Source organism: Cinclus cinclus, chromosome Z (assembly GCF_963662255.1).
Source record: "Cinclus cinclus chromosome Z, bCinCin1.1, whole genome shotgun sequence".
In the NCBI taxonomy this organism is placed as follows: Eukaryota; Metazoa; Chordata; class Aves; order Passeriformes; family Cinclidae; genus Cinclus; species Cinclus cinclus.
The window spans coordinates 47551739-47579173 of NC_085084.1; the positions used below are offsets into that span (position 1 = coordinate 47551739).

At 36.1% G+C, this 27435-nt stretch overlaps 1 protein-coding gene across 1 annotated transcript in view; it reads left to right on the forward strand.

Annotated features, from left to right (window-relative positions):
• The window catches only part of AGTPBP1 (ATP/GTP binding carboxypeptidase 1), a 59704-nt gene extending 36871 nt beyond the window's left edge, over nucleotides 1-22833 (forward strand). The window contains exons 22-26 of the mRNA XM_062513109.1: nucleotides 952-1081; nucleotides 1432-1563; nucleotides 3188-3364; nucleotides 8591-8751; nucleotides 22656-22833. Of these exons, the coding sequence (XP_062369093.1) occupies nucleotides 952-1081; nucleotides 1432-1563; nucleotides 3188-3364; nucleotides 8591-8751; nucleotides 22656-22833 (778 nt within the window). The remainder of the gene's footprint in view (nucleotides 1-951; nucleotides 1082-1431; nucleotides 1564-3187; nucleotides 3365-8590; nucleotides 8752-22655) is intronic.
• The last annotated feature ends 4602 nt before the right edge of the window (nucleotides 22834-27435 follow it).

Sequence of the window (27435 nt, forward strand, 5' to 3'; positions counted from 1 at the left end):
AAATTAATAGGTATGTAAGAGAAAGGGTAAGAGAGTATCCTGGTTTGGTTGATTAAAAGTTGTTATTTCAATTGCTATACTTTTCTTAATAAATTTAAGGGATATTTCAGAACCTTTTGAAACTGCTATTAATACACATTAAGCAGTCTGCATTTACTTGGTTGCAGGGAATTAATGAAGTTTGAAATTTTGCTGTGGTGAATCTACAGTTTCTATTCATCTATTATAGGTACTATTTTAAAAAGTATTATGAACAAAATAATAATAAAAAAAAACTAATTACGGATTTCAGTAGAACCTTTATTTTTATATATGTAAAAGAATGTATATACTAGAACATGTGTAATTAAATAATTCAGGATACAGGGACAATTAAGAAAGCTGTCCCAGGAGACACAGTTTTAAGGCAAATGTAGTGAAGATGACAGCATGATCATGAAATCCTGCAAATTTAAAAGTTCTTGCTGGTCACTGACTGAATACAGAGATGATATTGTTGTTTGCTGGGTTGTTTGGGTTTCTTTGTCCTTGTTTTTCTCACAGCTCCTTGTCTCCTAACAACTTCACATTTCAAGTATTAGATTTCTATTTGACATTAGTCTTTAAATTACAGAAGACACCAAAATTGTAAAGATACCATATATTCGAAATTACTGATTTTGAACTAGAATTTAGATAGAATTCCAAGCCTTCAGTTTCAACAGCAAATAAGTAATAGTACAGTTCACATAAGAGGCTACTTCTAATTTATGTTTTTATTTCTGTAACATAGCTTAAAACACCCCAAACATTTCTATTATTTGGCATGTTAAAAAATTGAAGTTTGTTGCTTGCCAGACTCCTTCCAAAGAAGCAGTGGTGATGAGGAAAACTTGAGGTGGGGGGGAGGCTTATTTAAAAGTATGATAATACAGACTACATCATGTGTTTTTCCACCCCCCCCCACAATAGCCACCGTTGCTCTTTAAGTGGAGAAGATTTAAACAGACAGTGGCAAAATCCAAATCCAGACCTGCATCCCACTATTTACCATGCTAAAGGGTTACTGCAATATCTGGCTGCTATAAAACGTTTGCCTTTGGTAAGTATGTGTGTGTAAGCAATTCTGAATCTTTTTAACTTTGTGTATGTAGCTAGTCCATCAAATAAACGTATTGTAAACCATGTCACACTCAAATTTGACTTGGAGAACTGGTTTCCTGTAAACCTGTAGATATAGATCTGTTACATTGGTAGGCTAGAAGATTAAGTCTTCTTTAGATGAATCACACACTTTTTGTCTTAACACATGAGTTATCTATATAAGGGATTTTGTTGCCTAATTCTTTGGAATATTGAACAGTACAAATTTAAAACTTTATCTTTCTATTACTTTCATACAATGTTATTTTCATATGCCTTGAGTTTATTTTGCCAAATGATTTATTATAGGTCTACTGTGATTATCATGGTCATTCTCGTAAAAAGAATGTATTCATGTATGGCTGCAGCATCAAAGAGACAATGTGGCATACAAGTGTTAATGCTGCCTCTTGTAACCTGACAGAAGACCCTGGTTACAGGGTGAGTTTGACATTTGAACCTTTTATTTGGCATGGGTTTGGAGCATACTTTTCAAATAGTATCCTTATCCTTTCATATGCAAACATTGACTCTATAGCATAAGCAGACTTATTTAGAACAGTCTCTTTTTAGTTCATGAGTGTACTTCAAAGTACCCTTCAGGAAGTGTGCTTGGAGCTTTAAACATACATAGTGCTTTTTGTTGATGTTGTTTTTTACACCAATATTTTTTGTGTGTTTAATATTATTTTTATAGAAAATAGATGGAAAATATGCTTCTGTGCATTTATAATTACCAGATTAAAAAAAAGTCATTGAAGTATGGAAAACAATATTCTAACAAGAAAGCTAAAAAGGAACTGATTTTTTCTGAATGTTATTTTTGCATATGGCAAAATTCCTTTTTATTTATTCCTTTATATAAAGATGTATAGTTAAGACATGGGCCCCTAATTAGGTATATATAATAAACTTGCACAAACACATCCTCTTCATTGTACAAGCTTTGAAAAATGTCAAAAATTTAAAGAATTATTTTTTTCTTGGAGTGTTACCCATTTCTTCTGCATGTCTCCCTCCACTGCTTCCTCATGGGAACTGCAAATCTCTGTGAACTATAGGTGTCCAGGCCCCATGTTTTCTTGAAAAGATTCAGAGTTAAGCTTCAAAAGCATGTGAATGCATGTTAAAACACTTGTTATGCATCCCTGAGTGCAAATGAGTACAGACTCTTTCTTAATTTTTTTTGTCTTTAAATCTCCCTCACAAAAAAAAAAAAAAAATCTGTGTCTTCTTGATTTGCTTGTGTGATTTCCTGGATGTTGAGCTGGGTGCCAATCACATCTGCTGCTCTAACATTTTTCTGCACTAATGTAGTGCTCAAAAGACAGTAGTTAATAAAGGCTGTTGGAAAAAGTCTTTCATTTTCAAAAAGGTGGACTGAAGTGTTGGGGCAAGATTACACTAGTGGACTATATATTACTACTGAAATAAGAAATTTGAAGCAGTCACGTGTTTTGTCTTAACTAACACAAATAAAACCTGAGAAGAGCAGTCATATAGCATTAGTCAAATACATATATATTTGCATGACCTTTTCTCTGAAGGTGTTATGTCAACAGTCAAATGGAACTTTGATTCACATGCATGAAGTGAAATGTGCACCTAATTCTTTGCTGAATACAAATTAATTTTCTGTGTTAATAAAATACTGCTTTTGTTAGTTCTGTAAATGGGATTTCTGAAACAATCTGCAGTTGAATTCAATACTTCTGTGGAGTATGTGGTATACTTAATCTGAGCAAACTTAACTTGGTGAGATAGGAGGGATGGTGATCAGCTGAAGAATTCTCTTGTATCCTGATCCTTATTTGCATGACTAACAATTTTAGTGACTGAACCTGAAGAAAAGGATTTTTAAAACTAGAAAAAGGCCTAAAGACACTCTTACTTGAGCACACTGAATTTTGAAAACTCAAGATGGAGAATTGTTTCTTTTTTTTTTTTTTAATTCAAGCTGCACCAAATTTTCTGGTAACAGTTTGTGGTTACTTGGTCCCTTTCCACCTCCTTCCATATGGGAAGTGAAAAAAATCACTGTACTTTTCAAATTGCTGTCCTGCAGGCACTCCCCAAGATCCTGAGTCAGACTGCCCCTGCATTCTGCATGGGCAGCTGCAGCTTTGTAGTGGAAAAGTCCAAGGAATCTACAGCACGAGTTGTTGTCTGGAGAGAGATAGGAGTACAAAGGAGCTACACAATGGAAAGCACTTTATGCGGATGTGACCAGGGCAAGTATAAAGTAAGAGGATACAGCAGTTAAATATTTCTTACTTTTTAATTTCTTTCCTTTGTGGACAAACTTTAATTTCTTCCCTTCTTGTTCTACTCTGTAACCCTGCTTGCTCAATTCTTGCTTGCTTTAAGCTTCTGAAACCTTTTAAGGTCTGGGTATGCTAATGCTGGAATGAAATGATATGATTTTCAGCTTTGTAGGTTGCATAACAGTTATGCTTATGGGCTGTTTTAACAAGATTAATGTTAATCATTGCTTGTAACACATATGTATTCATGTAGTTAAAAAAACCTGGAGCTGTTCTGCCCAACAGGTTATTAGAATAGGGTAGTAATAAATGCCAATGCTACAATAAAAATTTCCATAACATATGGCAATTTCAGACTTCATCATAGCAATCATGGTTCTTCAACAGATATTTAGCAGTGTTTCTTATAGAATTTTCCCAAATAGCTGGAGAAACAGGCTTAAAAAAACTTCCATATTGGGTTACCAGCACTACAAATTACACGTAATCTCTGAACTCACAAATTTCTCTAGCCTCTTGACTTAAAATTTGTTTTCATTTTTTTTCCTTGAAAAGTGTTAACAGGGCTGCAAAGAAAAGGTGACCATGTTGGTAGTGTCTCACTATTAGACAGCATGTGTGGAAGAAATGGATTTCCTCTGCTTGAAACTGAGTTTAGGAGTGCTAATCAAGAAAATGATCACAAGCCTCAAATAAGGTGTTGACTGAAAGATGGTCAGAATGCTGGGTGGGACAGAAACAAAAAAAAAAAAAGAGCTGAAACAAGATATATTTAGTATATTAATGTGTGCTCCAACATCTGTGCTTATGTCCCTAGACAGGAGGAAGACAGATACTTTGTTCAGAATTTCAGTAGGCCTGTAAGTGCTACATTTTTGTCAGTTAACAACAGATGCATTCCTCTCCTTGTCAGAATATTCCTCAGATGACAGCATTATAGAGCTTTAAAAAAAGATAACTCATCCAAGTTCCTTGTTTTAAAATTCTGAAAATATTCTTAAACATGGACCCTCATGGCTTTAGCAGTGTTGCTACAGGAAGTTCTTAAGAAAAGTGACTTGAAGATTCTTTGTGGACAAACTTTCAAGATGCTTAAACCTCCAAAGCTATTCTTCACTAGTGAAAGGAAAAAAATGGCTGAATTTGTGGAAGAATCATTTACTCAAGGGAAGAACATTCTTTTATTCCATATAAACTAACCAGTAGAGAATAAATTATTGTTCTGCCATTTATTTTATGTAGTAAAGCGATTTGTGAGCTCTTAGTCATCCTCTGAACACACAAGAAGATTCTGAATTTTTTCTTCACTGTAATAATGCTCAGACTTACTAAGAAAATATATCTAAAAAGTCAAGGTGACTGGACTTAAGCAAAGAGCTGCATTTCTCCAGTGAGAAGATGAAAGAGATGAAAATACTTAAGCTCAGGGTTTTTGGGAGGTGCTTTTGTTGTATTGTTTGGTTTCTTTTGGGGATTTATTTTATGGAAGGAGTAGGGCAGTAACTCTGTCCATATACCAAAATAAATTTGTGGTATAAATTAGATTATGTATGTCATAATATGTTATTTCAAAACAGAGAGAAGTTGAACTACAGAAATTCCTTCCCTCCTACTTCCCGTCCTAAAGGACATGAGAGGTCACATCTCAGGGATGGAAACATGAAGATCTGAAACACTTTTTTAGTCTTATTCTGGTTTGGCATCCTTGCTGAATTTTGTTCAAAGCATGAAGAACAATTCAGTTCTTTGTGGAAGGAATACTGAGTCTTTGTCAAAGCTGAACGTAATTTTTCTTTTTATTCTAATTTCTTTTACTTGGACAATGATGAATCTAGACTATTTCCAGCCAGGAAGCTGTTGAGCTGAAGTTAGCTATTTTTACCTCAATTTAGGATGTATGTCTGGTGACAGAGTTGTCTCTGGAAGCAGGTTTTTTTTTTGAGCTGGTCACATGGAGTCTTCATAGTGTGCTAACAATAAATGCTGCAAATATAGGTCAGTTATCTGTGATTCAAGATGTGGAAAATCAAAGCACTCTCCAGGATCTACTATGGAGCATAATTAAGATGCCAGACAAAAGAACAATGTCTTCAATGATTCATGCCACCTGAAAACAGAAATCAGTGTCTTTCCTGATTGGAGATTAATATATTTGGAAGTATTGCCTGACTTTTAAGTTAATCAAGAAGATTTTATTACCTGGCAATCTTAAAACACACATAAAGAGACGACTTCAGGAAATAAAGATTTGGTTAACAAATTTCTCAATAACTGTGATTTTTCAGTCTCTGGAATTTGAGTTTTCGAAAATGATTATGTCTTTATAACCTCTGCTGAATAAGAAATCAGAAGATCTACATGATACTTTACTGTCCAATTGACTTCTCCACATCTTTATATGGCTGTTTTCCTTTCATTAAGTACATATAGAAGAATGTGTAGAATATATAGAATATAGAAGAATATAGAAGTATTCTCCACATGAGGTCACAATCTGCTCGGAGTGTCTTTGTTTTGCATTTTTGCTTTGAAGTAGTAAATTTAATCATTGAGATATTCTATTGATATGAAGATACCTTCATGACATGCTTAGTAAGGAACACTTCAACCTTCCATCTGAAATTTTACTGTCTAGAAGAAAGATAATTGTATAAGATGTAGAGATGTAGAGAAAAAGAAATTATATTCCGTTTTTTTAAAAAAGAAGCTATGTTGAGATGACTTGAGCTTAAAAGTAATGCCTGTAGCATATAAGTAACTTATTAGGCCTCTGTTAAAAGCACTAGAACAAGAAGTTGAAGATCATTAGAAGATAGAGAAAAGGAGTGTAATCAAAGCTTCAGTGAAAATGAACTTGACTTCAGGTCTCTTAGTAAAGGGCAATTGATGATCTCCTGAGCCAGACTTTGGATCATTTTTCATGGAAATGAGAAGGTTTGGCTGATGGAAGAATCAATTAAGAAATTTAGTATTTGTATGATATTACATTCTCCCTTATGATAAAAAGAAATGAAAGAAGCCAATCAAGATTTGGCATGAGGCTTTTACCACAATTGTGTAGACCCTTCAGTGCAGTAAGTTCAAAATTTATCCTTCAGATGTTTCCCAGTCATCCACCTCCAATCTGATCCATTTAGATTTATTTCTCTTTAGTTACATCCTCTTTCTGCTGTGCTAAAAATAGCAGCCACGAAACATGCGCACGCTATTTATCTTTATAACAATTCTCTTTGCACTTTCCTTCATGCTGTACTCTTGTCCTTTTTCAACTTAAGAGACACTTCTGTTAGACATAGCTTGTCTATAAGGAACATGCAAACTAACGATAAATTCTTCAGCATCAAATGCAGATGATAACTGGAAAAGTTTCTGAACCATCAAGCTGTGCACATTAGTAATCTGTGTAACAGTGAGATTACTGTTACCTTTCTCCTTCCTCTTCTGCATACTTGTTGCCTCTTGACCTTAATGTTATTTTAATCTTTTTGGGGCAGGGACTGTGTCTTCCTGTGATTAGCATAGTGGAGCCCCAGCTATGATTGGGGTCTTCGAAAGTTATTGATGTGCAAACAAATACAAAACAAAGCCAAAAAATTGGCCTCTGTGGATAAGGTACTGCACTGAGTGAGGAGAACTGATTTCTGTTCCCAGCGGGGTCAGTGACATGCTGTGAGACACTGTGCAAATCGCTTCAACCCTCTCTGCCTCCATTTCTCCATCAGTACAGTGAGGATAATTCTTCCTTTATTAATAAGTGCTTTGAAACCTACAGCACAAAAGCATTATAGAAGAGGTAAGTAGTATTACTATTAAGAATAATACTCAAATATTCAACTCTTGTTTGCTGGTAACAGGTTTCAGTACCTTTTGTCCAGAGGATGGCACTGTTCAGAATCATGGATATTCCTTTACCTTCCTTGTTACTAAAAGGCTCTTTGTTTATAAGTACTACCAAGGCAAAAAAAAGAACTCAGAAGAAAATAAAACTTTTCTTCTGTTAAGTATGTTCAAAGCAGCACATGGAGAATATGTGTGCTGTACCATTTCTGGAGCAGCATGCTTTCTTTTAAAACCTTGCATTTTAAAATGAAGTGTCAGTGTGGTTTTTTTTCCTGGCTTTTGTTAAAAAAATTCCTACTTCATTCTTTTTTGCTTCTTTCATACTTGATGACTTAGCTTATCACCAGTTCCTGGCTCTTCTTTTTCCCTGTTTGTTTTGTCAAAGTTTATTTTTAACTAATCTGTGTGTTAAGGTGTTTAGAAGTTCTAAGCTAAAATCCTTTTAAATTCTCCAGAGATACAGAAATTGCAATGGGAAAAATTGAGTCGAGCTGTACACTGAATTTGCTAGTGTATGTAGAGTTAGTACTAGCCAATTATATAACTGCTGAGACTCAGTCTAGATTACTCTCTTTTCATAAAGCAATTGAGGTCAGATGTTATGTCTCTATACACTGCACTTCTGGCTAAATTAAAAGCATAGAATTACCTGATGGGAGGATTTATCAGATATGTAAACTTGGAGAGCATTTCATAAGTTCTGCCTTCTAAATAGTTCTTGCAGAGGAAAATGCCTGGCTGTGTTCAAATTAGAAAAGAGCTATGGCTTTTGATAATTTGTTTGATAAGTTTTAATTACCAAATATGTGAATAAATGCTTTCAGATTTAACATATGTAGCTTCTAACTTATGGGCGGGGAAGAGACATCTGTCTCATGGAGTAACTGCTGCCTTACCTATGTGTCAAAACATAGCAATGAACTTGATCACAGCTATGGTATTAATTCTCTCCTTTTTTAAATTTGGATTGATGGAATTTATGTTGAAGAGTCTTGTATTTTAAATTTTTTTATAAGTCTTGTCTGAAGTTTTTAAAAATAATTTATACTTAGGAATCTAGATACTGTCTCTCTTCCAATGCTGCTGGGAAAAGATTGTTAATATTGGGGTGCTAGAAGTTTAGACTAGGAAGCTCCAAAAAATGTGGATGTGCCTGTTCAGCCTTGGAGGAATCATGTAGGTATTCCTGAGTCTTCTCTGATACTCTAAGTGTTAATTCTACAGTTCTAATTTGTTCTGTCTTTAAAGCAAGAGAATGTATTAAATAAAGTAAAAAAATACTAACCTAAAGAGTTATTCTGCAGTATGTGTGGGTCCATCTGCATGTACCTATTTTGTATTTTTAAATCTTATTTTCAAATTAGGGATTGCAGATAGGTACAAGAGAACTGGAGGAGATGGGTGCAAAGTTCTGTGTTGGCTTGCTGCGTTTAAAAAGAATGTCCTCACCTTTGGAATACAATCTGCCTTCTAGTCTGTTGGATATTGAAAATGATCTGATTGAGTCAAGCTGTAAAGTGACAAGGTAGTACACTTTAATTATATTCACTTTTTCTTTCGGGGAAAAAATGTAGTTTCTCAAGTGGTTTAAAGAATCTTTCAAAAATATTCTTCCACTCATCACAAATAATGCTGATGTGATCTGTTGCTGTAACAATAATCTGAATATGTTGGAGACCTATTTTGTTAATTCAGTTGCTTCAAACTTAGAAAGAAAACAATACAGACCGAGTAGGACTATATGTCACATTTGTTGCTGGGATAAACACTAGGGATTTTAATGTCACTGGGGAGTTGTTACAGGCCATAAAATTCAGTAGTAGGTATAAGGTCTCATTTGTCTCTTTCAAAGCGTTTTGGGTTTTTTTTTCTTTCTCTCTCTCTCTCTTTTTTTTTTTTTTAACTTGCTGTGGTATTAAAAATGTGTTTAAACAGACTTGAAGTTTGTGAGTTAAAGCACTAAGAACTGAAAGTATTTCTTCCAAACTTTGTTTCCTTGTTTATCTTCTGGTGGAGATATATAACAAGACTTCAAGAATTTAAAGCATATAACATAGTTTGGGTCACAAAAGAAATTTATATGCTCCATAACCAGGTTACTAAGTTGCCAGTTCTTAAATCTGTAGTAAATAGGCTTGCAGATGTATGCATACATTGCGTCTTTCCATTCATGTAATTCATCACTGAAGTATCCACACGTACATGTGGATACTTCAGTAACTAAGGATGGACAGCAAATAAGTGATTTCGAATGTACAAGCATATTTTTCTGATAATGTGGTTGACAGACCAATAAAGCTGAGTTCCAGACTTGAAAAAAAAATTCATTGGAAAGAAGTAAGATTTACATGGTATAATATTTCTACTAGCGTTGGCTGTAGCTCCAATTTAGCTAAGGCAATAGAGTAGAAATCTGGGGGAAAATGAAATTTGTTACTGCTTTTGGACAGCTGAAACAAGGAAGTACTTGAAAGTAAGACTTGCATTGGATGTAAGATTAATAAGCAATTTTTCTGTAGACCATGAAAACCTAGCAGAACTATGGGAGGGCATCTGTGACACCCTATGACAGTGAAATAATGTTTATTTCTCTCATTCAGACCCATCAATGTTACTGGAATGTTGACTGTTGAGAGAAACTGGAGCTTGTTCATGCTTACCATTTGGAGATAGTAATGAAAAGTGAAGCATAAGCTGAAAAGTGATAACAACAGGAGTAATGACAGGAGGATGTCTTAGGAAAGTGGTTAAAAGTGTATGAATACTGGCTGTGATCTGCTGGCTCCAGTGATGGTTGGGATCCCCCCAGTATCATTTGCTCACTAGTTGAGCATCAGGATGTTTGTAACAACTGAATTTTTACTGTCAGAACAAGTTTTGTTAAACTTGGTTAAATGTTAAGCTTGGTTAAAGCTGAGTTAGTGATTCCTGGAAAAGATAGTGTCAAAAAGTGGGTTTGTGGTGGCTGAATAAGAATGTCTGTAAGTGTGTAAGTAGTAAAAGAAATTTTAGAGGAAATATGGGTCCACAGGTGAATGGGGCAGGAGCCCTGGTGACACAGGACATCTAAAAGGTTGTGGTGCTGGCTGCCTTCTTCATCTTACTGTTCACTAGAAAGACTGGCTTTTGGTGTGCTAAGGTCCCAGACACTGGGGAAGGACTGGAGCAAGGACGGCTTACTTGTGGTGGGAGAGGAACAGGTTGGAGCAAGCTATTCTTACATTAGTCCAGAGATGCTGGCAGGATGCACCAACAAGTTCTAAGGGAGCTCACTGATGTCATTATGAGGCCACTCAATAATATTTGAAGGATCATAATAATTTGGACAGGTTCTTTTGAAAACTGAAGGAAATCAGATGTCCTGTGTGTCTTCAAGAAGAACAAGGAGGAGGATCCAGGCTGGTCAGTCTTGCTGTGATCCCTGATAAAGTGATCAAACAACTAATCCTGGAAAGTATTTCCAGCTACTTGAAGAGTAGGTGTTCATAAGTAGTCAACATGTGATCCTTCCCTTCTCCTCAATACTGGCGAGGCCTGTACACCTGGAGGATTGTGCTGTTCAGTACAGGAGTGTAATGGACATACTGGAGATAGTCCAGTGAGGAGCCCTAATATGGATGTACCTTCCACAGGGGGAATGCTGGGAGAGCAGGGTCTGATAGTCTGGAGCAGAGGAGGCTCAAGAGGCATATTATCAATGTATACAAATACCTGAAGGAAGGGAAGTTGTAAAGAAGGTAGAGCCAGGCTTTTTCCAGTAGTATCTGCTGACAGGCCAAGAGTGCAAACTATAGAGAAAATTGCATTAACCATAATATACATAGAAAGGCGGCCTAGTTTTGGCCAGGAGAGGGTTAATTTTTAACCTCAAACAGAAAAGGGCCTGGCCAAACCATAATGTTATTTGATACCATCTCACATCACTTGTCAGGGACTGGAGTAAGAGACTCCCTCATTTCTGGTCAGGCAGGTGAAGAGTGTGGTATCATTCCATTGTGTTTTACCTTTTGTTATTAATGTTGTTGCCTTTCCTCTTCTTTTCTCCTCTCATTGTTGCTTCCAGTAAATTGTTGTTATCTCAATTTGTAATTTTTACCTTTGTTCCTCCAATTCTTAACTCTGTTCCTGAAGGAGAAGGAGGAGAAGTAGAAGGAGGATAAGGAGAAGAAGGGGAAGTGGGTGCAGCAAGCGAGCAGCATCTGATTTGGGAGAGTTCTGATGGGGGCACTGAGCCATGACACATGGCTGTATATATATATATATATATGTATATATGTATATATGTAAGTATGTCTTCAAGTCTTTTCTCAAAAGGTACTGAATGCTGGTGTTCTGGACACCTCATATGTGATTGCTAGTGTAGGAAATTAGAGTATGAGTGCTAGTGTAGGTAATTAAAATACAGGATTCGAAAAGGGACAGATTAGTTGCATTTGTCTCTCTCAGAACTTAAGCAGCCACGATCCTGTTCCCTTGGCATTTCTGTCATATATACTATCCTGGTTCCATCCAGGACAAGGTTAATTTTTGCAGTAGCTAGGAGGGGTGTTATTCTGTACCACTTCACATCATTGTCAGGTGCAGGGGGAAGGGACTCTCTTCAGGGGATATGGGGTTCCTCCCAGTGGAGAAAACATGGCAAACAGAACAGTCTAATACTGTTTATTGTTGAGGGCTTTCTCTGTGGATTATTTATTTTCTTATATATTTTGTTATTAATATTGTTGCTGTTACTCTTCACTTTCTTACCTATTGCTGTTTCCAGTAAATTATACTGATCTCAACCTTTTGTGATCTCTGCCTTTTGTCCCTCCAGCTGGCAGGGAAGGTAAGTGGCACATGGTTTTGCAGGAATACTGAATTGAAGGATCCTGCTCCTAGACCATGACATTTGCTTTAATGATTTTGTAAATAGTAATTCTTCCATAAATACAGGCTGGCTGTTAAGCAGTTTCACTTGACAGCTATTGTGAATGGTCTCTAAATGATAGCCTTTCAGCGAGCACATGTGTTTCTTGAGTTCCTCATGTGCAGAATGTTTAACTTGGAAATTGTCTACATGTTAAACCTTTTTATCATGCTTATTTTTTTTTCATTTGTGGCTACAATTATATGTTAATGAGACTCTAATATTTTTCCCATTTGTGTTATATCACTGTCAATTTTATTAGAACTAAAGCTTCAGCATAAATTTGTCTCTTTGAAATTTTAAACTTCAGTTACAGAATTTTGAATCAGGATGTGGTTCTGAGAAATTGATCCGTGAGGTTGGCATTGAAAAACAGCCCCAGATTTCCATGTAACTTTATATTGCCAGGTGCCTCAGGCAATTTTCTATTGTGTCTTGGGAGAAAGTTAGCATCCTAGTTCACAGGTTGCTGTTCTTTGGAAAAAAGTCATATGCTGGATTTCTGTTAGTTAATGTTCCTTATGGTGGATTTTCCTTACAAGAGCACCTATAGAATTGAGCAATGTCATATCATACACAAGTCACTCCCCTTAGTATCTGCTAAAGACACATCCAAAACACTTTACCATTAGATGAGATGTCATGCTTGCTTTCTTGTTTGATAGCAAATTTTAGTATGCTAGAGATGAGAAAAGGAACAAATGGAAACACATAGCCTGTTTTAATGTTATGAAATAAAGCAAATCCTGCTTTATGAATAGACTTCCTTTACCAGCTGAAACACTTTATTGATCCCACTATCACTAGAAAATTATTATGTATTAAAATTAATTGCATGTGAAATACAACCATGCTGGGGGCAGGGGAAAACTGCTTCTGACTTGATTTATAGTTAATTTCTGGGAGTGAGTGGCACAGGAACTGTTTTAGCTTGGATTTTCAGAAATGATAAAAGGCTATAAACAGAGTGTTGTTGGCTACGTATGAACACAGGTAAAATATAACATTAGGCTCATAATAAGCTTACTATTCTTGAGACTCTATGTGGAAATATTTATAATCCTGATTTGTGAAGAAAATAACTAATACTCTGGAACTTAAAAAAAAGCCCAGCAGGTTCAGTTCAATCCAAAGGACTAGGTCATGAAAATCACAAAAATAATTGTACTGGAAGATAAAATTTTAAATTGGAGAGAGATGATTAAATAACTTCATTCAGTTTATTGAATGTGAATTTATATCTAGAAATTTTTTCTAAAATGGTTTTCCCTAACATGACCTTTGGGTGTTACACAGTTACATGGTGAAAGGTGACCACCAAGTGCTTCTGCACTAAAGAAATTAGGAGAGTGGGGGGAAAAAAATCAGATTCTGTGCATGTAAGAGTTAATATTTTTAATCAATAGGGAACATTCATATAAGGAATGTTGAAGTTTATTGAAGGAATCATTAACATCTGTTTCAGTTTTTTTAAGTCCTGATGGTTTTATTTCTTAAAGTCATTAAATGTAAATCTAAGAACACTGAAACATAAAACAGAAAAATGCACAGCATGAAGTGAGAAAATAAGTACATTGCTCTCAGTGTTCACCTAGCAGTACTGTATAACTATGTGAGAATCTGTGATGGAAAAACTGAATGTGTGAATTCCAAAAAACTTAATTTAAATTTTGGCCTTAAGACTGAAATGTGCTGTGAATTTGTACCTGGGTTTCTGAGCAATCTCATGTCCCTGCCCGCAGCAGGGGCGTTGTAACTAGATGATTGTCAAGGTCCCTTCCAACCCAAGCCATTCTATGATTCTATGATAAACAAGAAACTACAATTTTGTTCACAGAACCTCTGCTATTAGCAATGAAAGTGTCATATAATATTTAAGTTTGCATATTATCTTCTTTTATTCTCTGCCAAAGGGGTCAATACTGCCATATGTGGAATTAAGAGGTGGTCCCATTCTTTTGTTGCCAGAAGCTCAGAAGCAGAGCTTTGTTGTATACCCTAGGCCTTATTAAAAAATCTTGTCAGCCAAGGTGTGCATTTATTATTCACTTGAGTGGTAGAAATATACAAAGAGCCTCTGTGGAGCAAAGTTTGTAAAGCTGATTTCTATTCCTCTTCAGAGACAGTCATGGGTCAGAATATAGTCACACAGTTTATTGTTTTTTATGCCCAAACTTCAGTTCTCACTGTTCTTTTACAGTGAAAGAACTGCTTGTACTTTCTTTATATTAACATGATTTGCTGCTTTTTACTTGCCATTAGAGACAAATGAGAAGATACCTACAGAAAAATCAGGTAAAGACTTCATCAACAGGAAGTATAAACCAGAATATTTTTACACAGCTGTAGCATTCCTGTAGGGTAAGAGTAGAGCAATTACTAAGATAGTGATTATTTCCTTTAGTTTTGGATATGACTGGTATTACTTTTTACTAAAGCACAGTTTTAATGCTTTAGAGACTAAGCAGGCAAGTTTAAACACAGAATCACTGATTTTGTTTTTGCAAATGATTTTGGGGTTTTCTCAAATTGTTTTTGGTTTTCTGATTGTAATTATAAAGACCAAATTCTTGTTAATATTTTAGGATATACTGCCAATATTTCATTACACATAGGCTGAATTTGCATTAGTTCATTTTGAATCATGTCTGAAACAAGAAAAATAAAGCAAGAAGTAGATTTATTTCCCACTGGCGATGAACTTTAACCTTTTATGTGATGAATTAAACACTTATTTTTTCTTTAATTATTTCCAACCCATTTGACAGTGTTTTCATCCAGTTCCAAATGGAAAAGATTAGACTAAATGTAATACTAGTCTTGTATCGAGAATTATAGTTGCTGTGCTGACAGGTTTGATAGGGTCTATATGCAATGAAACAAAAAACATATGACCGCAGTCATAACTGTTACAACTTACTAGATGTATCCTCTGCTCAAAAACTTGACCACTTTTTTGGAAATTCTAGTTCATACCAATGATTCTTTGGAGGCTCATTGGTGTGTTCTAGAACATGGTGTGGTTGTATTTGCTAATTTGATTCAATTATAGCAGAGAAGCAGACTGAGCTTTGGGACCCAGGACATCTAGAAAATGGTAGAAAAAGCAGACAGCCAAAAGGAGCTGTGGGAATGGAAAAACTTGATGAAAAATCCATTTCCTGCACTTAGGCTTACAATTGAGAAAAAACACCAGACTGGTGAGGCAAGGGGTGAAGGGTATATGCAGTGGGAGTGTGTGAAGGGTGTTGCAAAGGATTTCTCTCTAGGTTGTCAGATAAAAACTGGTTTTATTTTATTTCTATTTTATTTCTCTCCCTCTTAATAATGCTTAATTTTTGCCCAGACATTTGTATGCACTTAATCTTCTTCACCTGGGAATAAAGGTTTTTTCCATCTTACTCTCCTGCAGGGCTGGAGTTTTTCTTGGCTTTTCTTCCAGTACCTTAGGAGTACAGCTTTGTTAAAAAGAAGGCATCTTAAACTGCAGCAGTTTTTGTCCAGTCTGCCCCCTTCCAAATGTTAGAAGAAAAAGCTATTAAAAATCAGATTCAGAATTCCACTTGTGAACCTGGTAGCAGTGCCCATGCGCCAGGCCCCTCCTCTGGCCTCAGTGAAAGTGACTGCTTTTAATTCTGTGTAGACTGTAGCATCAGAGTACTGTTTGTCTTCTCTAGGGCAAAATAAGGAAACCAGTAATCAAGGAAAAAACAAACAAACAAAAAGTGACAAATATCTTATATATTCTTCATAGCATTCTTTAAATTTTCTTCTACTCCTGATGGTATGATCCAAATACTACTATGGGCTACAGTTAATGATTGATGAATCCCAACTGATTTGATTCAGTTTTGAATTTCATAAACTGTATTTCAGGGTGAGAACACATAGAAGGTGTTGATGTAAGCTGCGGAGTAAAATTTTGTAACTCTAAATGTGAAGATAGTTAGAAATAATAATTAAACAGGATTTGGATGTTCAGCTTCTAATGGCTTGGAAAAGAGTTATACATTCTCCCTTCAGCCTTGGCAATTCCCTTGAGAAAATATCCTTGTTACTTATAAAAAACACATAGTTTAAGAGCAGCTGAACTGAACAGCATTTGTAATTGCATGTGTAATGTTGCCTTCTGCAGCAGGATTGCTAATCTCCAGAAAAGAATAGAGACACTAAAGAGAAATTAGAAGGGAAAGTTTGGAGAAACAATTCCTTTGTGATACTTTGTAACTGCCTTTCTCATCTAAGATTTTTTTACCCTCCCATGACAATGCAGTTTTAAAAGAAATCATTAGTAGTTCAGAATTCTCTCTCCTTCCCTTCCCAGCTCCCCACGTAGCTGCAATTCTCCATACTTTTCACAGGGAATATTTCTTAATTTTTTGTTCCAAAGTTGTAAGTTGTACACACATCCCGTGTAGCGACAAAAAAATGCTGATCTCCATGGGGTTGAAGTTGGTAATGATTACATCTACCTTGTGGATTGATTTTTCTGTAATTGAGTCTTGTGGATAATGAAAAATCCAAGTATATCTTTTATGGGACAATTAAAATATTATTTTGAAAAAAAAATCATGTTAGTGAAAAAGTTTATTAAATTTTAATATGTTCACTAATGTAAATGAAAAACACATAGTAGGGTATTATTGTTTTAAAAAATAATAGAGTCATAGCATGGCTTGGATGGGAAGGGATATTAAAGATCATTTAGTTCCAACTTCCCCTGGTATGGACAAGGATGCAACCCACTAGATGAGGTTTCTCACAGTCCCATCCAACCTGGTTCTTGAACACCTCCAGGGATGGCACATCCATAGATATTTTGTTCAATCTGTTCTACCCTTACAGTAAATAATTCCTTCCTAGTATCTAATATAAATCTCTTCTCTTTTAGTTCAATTACATTCCTTCTTGTCATGTCTTTTTCTGACTGTGTAAAAAGTTATTCTTCCTCTCTCTTGTAAGTCCTGTTTAGGTACTGGAAAACCACAGTGAGCTACCTCTGGAGCCTTCTGTTCTTCAGGCTGAAGAACTCTAGCTCTCTCAGCCTGTCTTCATAGGAGAGATGCTCTGGCCCTCTGACCAGCCTAGTGGCCTCCTCAAAATTCAGTCCAACTGGTCCATGTCTTTCTTGTGCTGGGCACCCCAGAGCTGCATGTACTCCAGTTGGGATCTCACTGGAGTAGAGCAGAGGGGTAGAATCCCCTCCCTCACTTTGCTGGCCACACTGCTTTGGATGCAGCCCAGGACATGGTTGGGTTTTGGGGCTGCAAGCTCACACTACTGACTCATATCCAGCTTTACATCCATAGGGCTTTGCAGGGCTACTCTCTATGACTTCTTCTCCCAGTCTGTGTTGATGTCTGAAATTCCTCTGATCCAGTTACAGAACCTTGCACTTGAGCTTGTTGGACTTCTTGAGGTTCTCTTGGGCCTAGTTCTTAAGCTTGTCCCTTTGGATGTCATCCTGTCCTTCTGTTGTGTCAAGTGCACTGCTCACCTTTATGTCTGCAAATTTGCTGCAAGAGCACTTGACCTCAGTGTCTGTGTCTTTAGGAAAGAGTTTAAAGGGCACTGGTCCCAAGACAGAGCTCTGAGGAATTCCTCCTGTGGACATGGAGCCTTTGACCAAAACTCTCTGGCTTCATCCATCCAGTCAATTCCTTGCCTATCAAACAGTACACTCATCAAATCCATGTCTCTCCAGTTTGGTGATAAGCATGTAATGTGGGACCATGTTGAAGACCTTATGGAAGTCTAGATTCATAACACAGACTGATCTTCCCATGTTGATTGTTAGATTGTGGATTTTCCCATCCATCATATAAGGCCATCAGATGGGTAAGTCATGATTTGCTCTTCTCCAATGAAGTCTCCAAGTGTGGAGAGAACCGTTTGTGCTCGTGATCCCTTCAACGTCTTTCCAAGAGACATGAAATCCCTTTTGATATTTCACAATCTAATTGTTGCAGCCTCATTCAACCCTACATGAAAGAGCAGGAGTGGTTGATAATCCTGTGATTTTACCAGTCTTAGTAGCCTCTTTGGAACATGATGAATGTGGCTTTGATAGGCAGCAAGTCTTGCTAGAGAGGTTGGATAGTAAATAGCTGCTTCCATGTATCTCACTGAGGATTCTCCAGTAATTGCCATGCTTCATGCGCTTTTGGTGGCGCTCATTCTCATATGAATGGTTGATAGTACCAGTTTTATAGGATTGTCCTTTTCTTGTTCTTTACTGCTTATTGTGAAGTTTTCTCCTCCCAGCCTCGTAGTGTCATATTTGTCATGTAGGGACAGTTTGGTAGCAAGGGGGAGACTCTTTCTTTCACTCCAAGCAGAGATGAGAGTCCAGTCTCCCTTGCCTTACAAATCAATCAAGCCTGTCTCAGGGTTGGATGGTAATGTACCTTCTGTTTCCAAGGTCTTACAGCAGCACTCTCTGCCTGTGTCAGTGCATAATTGCATGCATCAGTCTCCTGCTTGGATTCCCAGATAGCATGCTGCCTGATGAGGTCCTCACACAACATGGTAACCTGCACAAAAGGCAGGTTGTCTGTCTGGGCACACTTGCACCCATCACACCTACCTCTGCCTTCAGAGCCCAGGTATGGAGTTCCATGCAGTTGAGGGTGTGGGTAGTTCTTTTAGTCTTCAGCAAGTTTTTTTGGATCTGGACGTATATACCCAAACTGGCTGTGGTGTTTCTTGGTTTTAGCCTGACAGATGCAATGTGTAGATGCCATTTTTTTTTTTAGTAGAAGAAGACTGCTTCCTCTTCCTGCCCAAGCAGAATTAAGTGGCCTTTCTGTGTGCCCTTCCTGGAGAACTGCTGCACCATGCCCTGACCACAGCACCACACCCTGCTCACTTGCACTCTGTGGGGCCATTTAAATCTCCTGGCACTACTCACACCATGTCAGCCTCATGAGAGATGATGGTTCTTGGTGGGTCTCTCAGCTCTTAATGCATTTTTCTCTGACTGTGGAGGCCCCGCCCAGTTCGTTCTAGTGCTCAGCCCCCAGAGCTTGCCATGGCTGCCACTGCTGTTGCCGCTATTACTGCTGTGTGTGCCTGACTGACTTCAATAATTAAAGTATGTTTTAAGTAATAATAAAAATTAATGTTAGAAAACTATTGTATTGATTCCTAAATTCAGTGTATTCAGTGGCAGGTGATGAAGAAAATACTCTTCTAAATGAAAGAGATATTCCTATAGTTCTTCATAAACTTGAAGACCATAATATTATATCAGGTGTATTAATCAGGCATTTAGGAGTTCATTTTTCTACCTATAAAATGCTGTTTAGGGAGGATACTCAGAACTTCAGAATTTAATATACTATTCTCTTTTAAAAGCCACGACTTCCAAGAAAATACAAAGATTGTGGCATCCCTTACGTTACAATACTGTAGGTGTGGGATAAACAACCTCTGTTAACCTGAGAAAAATAACAGTTTCCTTTTAAAAGAAAAAGTAGGAGGTGTAGGAGTGGAGGAAGAAGGGTTATTGAGCAAGTTAATTAGAAAGACCCCAAGGGAAAAGTTAGGAAATTAAAACCCATAGAATCAGCATGACTGCAGCCAAAAATATATTGTTACAAGATATGCTGAGGGTGGGGAGCAGCAGGGAGGCAAATAAAGAATTTGATTAAAGAGTAATACATTTTTTCAGGTATTTGATTTCTATATTTGTGTTCCAGCCTCAATAAAACAGTGGATTATTAATTATGCTTCTCAGATTCATGCTAACCTTTAGAATAGAGATTACTGAGAAGTTAAATATTCAGGGCTTACATTTGCTACATCAAAAGCAATGATTTCCCAACATGTCATGGGAAAGCAAATATATGAGAAGTATGTGATACAGTTTGGATACAGTTTTATGAGAAATGAAAACCCAAGAAAGGGAAAGTGGAAAAAAAATGACCTTAGCAAATACTGTAATAATCCTTATTTTGAGTAATAAACAATTGTGAAGTTGTGGTGTGTTGCTCTGGATGGTAGTAGAAAGCTAAGACTATTATGAAGATTTCAGAGACATTTTTTTATTTTAAAGGTTTATGGAGTTTTCTGAGTAAGATCTTTTCTAATCTTTGATCTATTCTAATGGTACTTCTCTTCAATAGAGAAAATAACATATAATGTTGATTTTTGCTTTACTAAGTGCGAAACATATCCTTCAGTTCTGGTGTACATGTACCAGAGCAAATGTCTAGAATGTGTTAGGGCATACAGGTTGGCTTTTTATGACTGTTCAGAGTGCCTGAATTTTCTGAAGTTGGGGCATGCCTGTGTGTTTACACATGCAAAATTTATGCAACTATTCAAAAAAGTATATTGCATAAATATACTTGTGTGTTTTTCAAGATTATATAACATAGGGCATATTATATGAAGTGACGTAACACTTTGAAGAGGTGAACTGTGTTGTTTCCTTGTGTGTCCAGTTCTGTGGTTTTTGTCCACAAGGTAGGCTTTGTTGGTTGCTCTGTCTTAACAGGATCAACTGTGTTAGTTTAGTGTCCAAACAATGACTTGCACTTTAAAAAGTGGATAAAATTTTTGAGAACTTTACTATTCTATATTATATGTCACTAAGATGAATTTTTATAAGTGCCTATAATGCCTTAAGCATCCCATTGTCACTGGTTTAATATTTCTCCTTGACAGCTCATTGTATTTTTTTGTCAGTGTACAGAATTATTACATAATATTGAGTCAACACACAGATTTTATGGCTCCATTTCCTGTGAATTACACAGTCTGTTTTCGAACTGAAGTGTGGATTCCTTGCATACAAAAATTAATCAGTACCTGTGTTAAGTGATTAGAAGCACAGATTGAAAAAAATCTGTGTACTTGTCAGAATGTGATATATTTGGTGAAGTCCCTTTCATTTTTTTCTTTTAGAGGAATTGTTGGTAGGTGGTGACTTGTTAGGGCAGAAAGTATCACAGGAGAAAACACAAAAAATTTGTATTTTTTGCTAATTCTCCTACAGGTGCTTCATGCAAAGCATGTATTCTTATTTTATACTGGGTGAACTGTGTGAAATTAAAGTGATTTCTTAGTAAACATCCTGGTTATTTTCTTCATTCTCTGTCTCTCCTAAATGGAAACAATTTTCTTTTAAACACCCAGTTCATTAACTAACTGTGGGTTATTGCCCTAATTACAGCTTAAATAACCTATAAAGTACTTTGTTTTGTGGAGCTTTCTGTTTCAAATAGCTAATTGAGTGTAGACTTGTTTAGTGGACCATGATACAGATAGTTTTGAATGTAAATTTTTTTCCCCACTAAGCAGGGAACAGTTTTTTTCTCAGTATTTGAATTAACTGTCACCAGCAAAAAATGTTACAGTTTGGCATGTCATTGACATTATAGGTAGAGGAAGAATACCGTGAAATTTATAATGAAAAGAGATAGCATTTCAGATTTCAAGTGGTGCAGTTGAGTTCCTAAAAGTTCTTTAGAAAGAAGCAATGATTAGTCCTTTGAATTGTAAAGCCACAGCCAAGCTAGGTTTTGTGTATCTTCAGAGAAAATTAATTAAAATCAACATGCAAGTACTTCTACAAGTTCTGTATCATGTTTCTCAACAAGAACATTATCACTGTTTTGTAGATCTGTATGATTTGATTATTAGGTAAAATGCATAATAAAACCTCCTTAGGGTTTAAAACTTATGTAGAAATATTTATTAAATATTTGGGAGTATTTAGTGCTTTTAAGCAGATAGCTTTTAATGTCCAAAGTGAGTAAAATTGGGTCTGGAAAACACGTTTCTGATTCCTCCCTAACCCCTCCCTTTTGTTCTAGGGAGGTGAGAAGATCAGAAATTGTTGTTTAATCTTTTTCCAGTTAAAATTAAAGGTGTTAATCCTCTTGTTCTTTGAGGCCATTAATTGTGAGCATAGACCATTTTGTGGGCAGAGCATCAGTTCACTACGTGCATTGCCTCAGAGTTGCAATGCATGACAAATTTTAAGTTTTTTCAGGATGCAAATGTGTGAGAATCTGATAGGAGTTAAGTGATTTGTGTGGGAACTTAATTGTAGGTGTAACCATGACCCCCGGTTCCGTCATCTCTGATATGTTTAAAGTAATCCCTTACAGTATGTTTCAGTAAAGTGTGTGTTTCAATAAAATACAGCAGTTTGTTTATACCCTACAGCAAGGCCTTGTCCTTAGGTAGTCAATTCTTCTTCAGCAACTTCTGATGCTGCTGTATTTACATTAAGTTCTTACAGGCCATTAGTGTAGTGGATTTGTCATGGCACATTTGGATAATGAGTTGTATATAATTTACTAATTAGTTCAAGGCATTACAAACATGGGTGTGTCTCTCAGTTGGTTGATATGCAACTAAAAATCCAGTCCCATTTCAGGTAATCTGCCCCTTTCCAGAGGTAATTTTTGGATTCCTGTATGTCAGGAAAGGGACAGGGCACATGGTCTGAATGTATTATTCCAAATAATACTTTTAACATGATTCATGGAGCTTTTTGTTTGTTATAGCCCCACTACATACGTTTTGGATGAAGATGAGCCTCGCTTCCTTGAAGAAGTTGATTACAGCGCAGAGAGTAACGATGATCAAGATGTTGAATTAGCCGATAATACGGGTGATTATGAGGCAACTAATCAAGATGACAGGCTTTCAGACTCAGATTCAACAAGGATACTCCTTTCTTGAATCAGCTTTGCTGCCAGTAACAGAAAATAAAATATCCTGGATTTCCAGTCATATGCTTCCTTGCTGTTTTCTACAAAGGGGATAAGCTTCAGTTAACAAAAATAACTGGGGCCTGCATAGCTCAAGGACAGTAAATATTTCTGATACATTTGCATTTGTTTTATTTAAGGAGTTATGTGTATTCTTTAAGCCCTATATAGATAAATTTATTTACCAGTTCATTTTCTACTAAACAGTACTGCATGGCATTTTGTGTCCTTAAGCCCCATCTTCAGAAAAATGGGTTATAATTTTTAGTGTGTCGGAGTACAGAAACTAATTTTTTGTGGTACAGTTCTTTGAGTTGCTTCCTGAAAAATATATATGTACAGATTTTCTAAATTAATTTGTGTATGTCTGTGTATATGCGCGTGTGTATACTGCGGTGAAGAGGTTATTTTTTGACATTATTTCAATGATACTTAATTGTGTTTGAAGCAATGTAGTGCCTGCTCTGAAACCATTCAATAATTACTAAATTAAAAATGAGAACATGATGTATGATTTTTTGCACTTGTTTCTTGCTTCTTATGATTATGTAGTTTTGCCACAGTATTAAGTGAAAATTCTTACTAATGTCTGTTCAGAGTTCAGGAATTTTGCGCAGTGACCAATGCAGCCTATGCTAAGAAGAGCAAAACTCTTGTAAAAAACTCACCCATAAAATAGGCATGATTTAATTTGAAGAAGTTTTCTTGTTAAGTGTACATGTCTACAGGAAGAAGTCAGGTATGTACTCCATGTATATTCAGCTACACAGCTGCTTCATTTTTCTTCTTGAATATGCACATAGTTAAAAAAACATTCACTTTACTGGAGGCACATTGACTATATACCAAATTTACTGCTTTAAGGGGGATGGTGTATTTTGGTTTTAACCTTTTTTGCCTGATTGCAACCTAGTGTTAACTTTGTTCTGGTAAGGAGATTGGACTGTAACTTTCTGAGGTCTCTTCCAGGCTGAATAATTATTCTGTGCTTTTGTGTTCTTCATGTTTAAAGTCAAGCTGTCAGGTATGGGATTTACACTTTTTCATCTTCTCCTGTCATCTTCTAATTCTTATTGCCTCTTATCTCTGCTTAAAATAAGATCTTATAGACAAATGAAGACAGTTTGTAGCCCATGGTTTACAGAATTGGCATGTTTTGCAATGAAAAGTACCTTTCAAAAATTACTTTTACTTGATGTGACCCAGTTGGGGCATTCATTTTCTTCTGCATGAGAAAGGGCTTTAAGAACATGAAGAATAACATTTCTAAGTTATAGCAGGTTTTTAACTGATGAGGATTTTCCGTATGTTTGTTGTTCCAAATAAAACTATATTTTTGAGGGGAAGGGTGTCTTCCATAGAGAGATTAAAAAAGAAGAAAATTTATGAGAATTAATTGTATCAGTGATTTTAGCCAGGAGATGGATTTGCACCAGGATCCGTTCTTTCAAATTCAGCATTGTTTGGTAATGTCTGTCCATACTATCCTGATTCTGAAACTGGGAAAGGGGTTTTGATCTCTTGCAATATGCGACTGTATTTTTGTTCAAATACTTAAATTTATATTAATAAACATGCAGAGGAATGTAGGGATGGAAAACATGGAAAAACTGGAAACATTTAGAGTCTTGTTCCATTATAAATTTTTCTCTATAGTGAAAATTATCTTTCCTTCTGTTCTGTGAACTACATTCTGTAAATAAAAAAAATTATTTATTTATTTATTACCCTGTTGAAGAGGGGCCCTCTGCATTGAAAGTAGAGGAAATTTGGAATCTGTCAAATGGAAGAATTAATCTTGCTACAGAATTTGAATTATTTTTCAGTCCAATGACAGCAGTCCAAAATTCTCATATTGCCCAGTCTGATACTAATTATCTGCATAAACAGATTTTCATCCTTAAGGGCTCCTACTTCAGTGGGAGTAGAACTGATAAATAAAATTATTCATTAAAAATTTCACTTAAATTTCAGAGAATGCAGGATGCCACATATTTGTTAACTCTGTTGTGCATGTCTTCTTAGGTTCCATTTGAATTTGTATTCATCTTGGAACGTTATTTTTATACTACTGGCAAGACTAGAAATATACTTCATCCATTTAGAAAGAATTGTGGCTTAGTAGTACAAAATTGTATTTTCAATTTTCTGAGTACGTATGTATATTTGTTTTTCTCATGGCTCCTACAGCTTTTAATCTGTGCAAAAAAAGAGCTGTCAGCTATATAATGTCTCAGGATAACATGTTTATGCATTAGATTGTAATTCAGTTATGCATTAGATGTCACTTTGGTGTTAGATGTCACTCTGGCAGCTGTTGGTCTGAGCTTCTACCAGTGTAATTAATTCTAGTACACGAGGTGAAACTTTTTCCCTATCTTACACATTATTGAAAATGCAAACATTGTTACCTCAAACATTTTCCAGTACTTGCCTTTTGGAAGGTAGTTTCCATTCATGCTCACAGGGATGCCAGCTCACGGGAAGAACTGGTGCAGTGAGAACTGCTTCATACTGTTTATCCCTTCTCCAATACCTGTAGCCATTGTTGCAGTGGTGTTGGCAGACAGATGCTGGTGCCCCCTTTTATGTGTTTTGGTGGGAAGTCTAGTGTTTAGCTGAAAAAGGAACAGCTAACACTTGAGCACACATTCCATTCTGTTACTGTGGCATTCACCCCAAAGAAATGGGCAGAATGATAGCAAATAATGGAAGCATCTTGGACTGTCACAAATCAGTCATTGAGCATGGTCTGCCCTAGACAATTGACTGTTTTTATTCTCTGCACTGGCATTTCAATGTGGCTTTGGTTTTAAATTATGGTGTTTGCTATAAGTGTGATTGGTTCTGTATAGGCAGAGGACATATCCCTAGATCTTCCTCCAGTAATAACAAGTAAGAGTGTAAATAATAATTACATCTGTGTTATTTACTGTCTTGCTTCCAAGTAATTGCCAGATGATGAATTACTCTATTCCCTTTCCAGGAATAATTCAAGTTGCATCACAAATTTCAGTACTGTGTCTTCACTGGTGACATCCCCTGGTGTAATGTAACTTAAAGCAGTTTGTGCCAAAAACTTGCTTGGTCATTTTTGAGGTGGATGTCTTTATCAGCCTGACTTGCCAAGTAGTTTGGTTTGTATCTCAAGTAAGACTGCAGAAGCAGTAGACACTGTTCACAGAATGCAAAAATACAAGGTTTCAGATAATTTCTGTTGTAATGCTGTGATAGATATAATTGTTGCAGTGTTATTATGCATGCCCCAAATACCGATACTTATTAATAAAAATGCATAATAAAGAATTAATTACAATATTTTGCTTCCCTATTATTGGTTAGTGATTATTAAGGATTCCACATCCTAGCATTTGCAGCAATGTTCTTACCTATAAGGACAGCAGTGTGTAGCAGTAGCATTTTAAAAACAGTATTTTGATTTCTGTGAAATTAAACTCGGTGTGCTATAGGCTTAGCGTAGCATTTGCATATTAATTGACTGAATTATAACTGTGTAAAAATTTCTGAGATTCAGCAATGTTTATAAGAGTTAGGAAGACTGGATGAACCACAATGATGGTTTTTGCAGAGCACACAGAAGTGCCTTCTGGTGGGAGTCTTTCCCTACCACACAGTTAATAGGATATTAAATGTGACCTAGGAAAGGCACAAGATTATTCCTTAGTAAGTCATCCCTTTATAATTCAACTCAGACTGCAGCTGAGGAGTTATTTTTACTATATATATTTTTGTAGTAGCAGTTTTAAGATTTCAGCAATTTTTTGAGGGAAATCTTAAGATAAAATGAGGTCATCTGGTTTTATGCAGCTGTCTGAAAAGAGCAAGTGATTATTAGGTATCATCAATGTAACTTTAGTAAATACATTTGCAGTTTATTTAACAACACCTGTCATGTTACTTTGAGTTGAACAGCTTCACAGACTTTGTTATCTAAACTATTTTAAGGATATACAAATTGTCACAGCATCAAATTAGTCTTAGGATATCTTTCTTTTTTCAGTGTTTCTAAGGTTTTCAGGATGCAAATCACTTGAGATGTGAGCTCACATCTTGTTTGCTTAAGTAAACTAATTCTAGGTTGCTTTGAAAGACTTTTGAAAGGGCTTTAAATACAAAATGTGAAACAACTGTGACACCTAATAAAGAATACATTGTCTTGGCTATTTTCAACAGTATCATATAAAGAATTCATCCAGTCCCTAAACAATACTTCATAATTATGAAAGACATCCCCTTATTTCTTGTTATTAGAAAAAGTTAGTTGGTGTAATTTTTTTTTGCCTTTTTAAAAGCAAAACAAAAACTCCAAAACTCCCCCCCACACACACCAAAATACAATAGTCTTAGTACACTCAGTACAGCTCTTATTAGAGCTCTTGTACAGCTTTTGAAGCAGTCCAGAAAAAGTAATTGGTGCACAATATGGGTTTATCATGAAAGGAAATGACACACCAGAGGATTTGCTAATCCAAATTATGTGGATATGAAATGTCAACCACATGCTGCCTCTTGTTGCCCCTGCAACATTCTTACACAAGATGTGCTTAGTGTG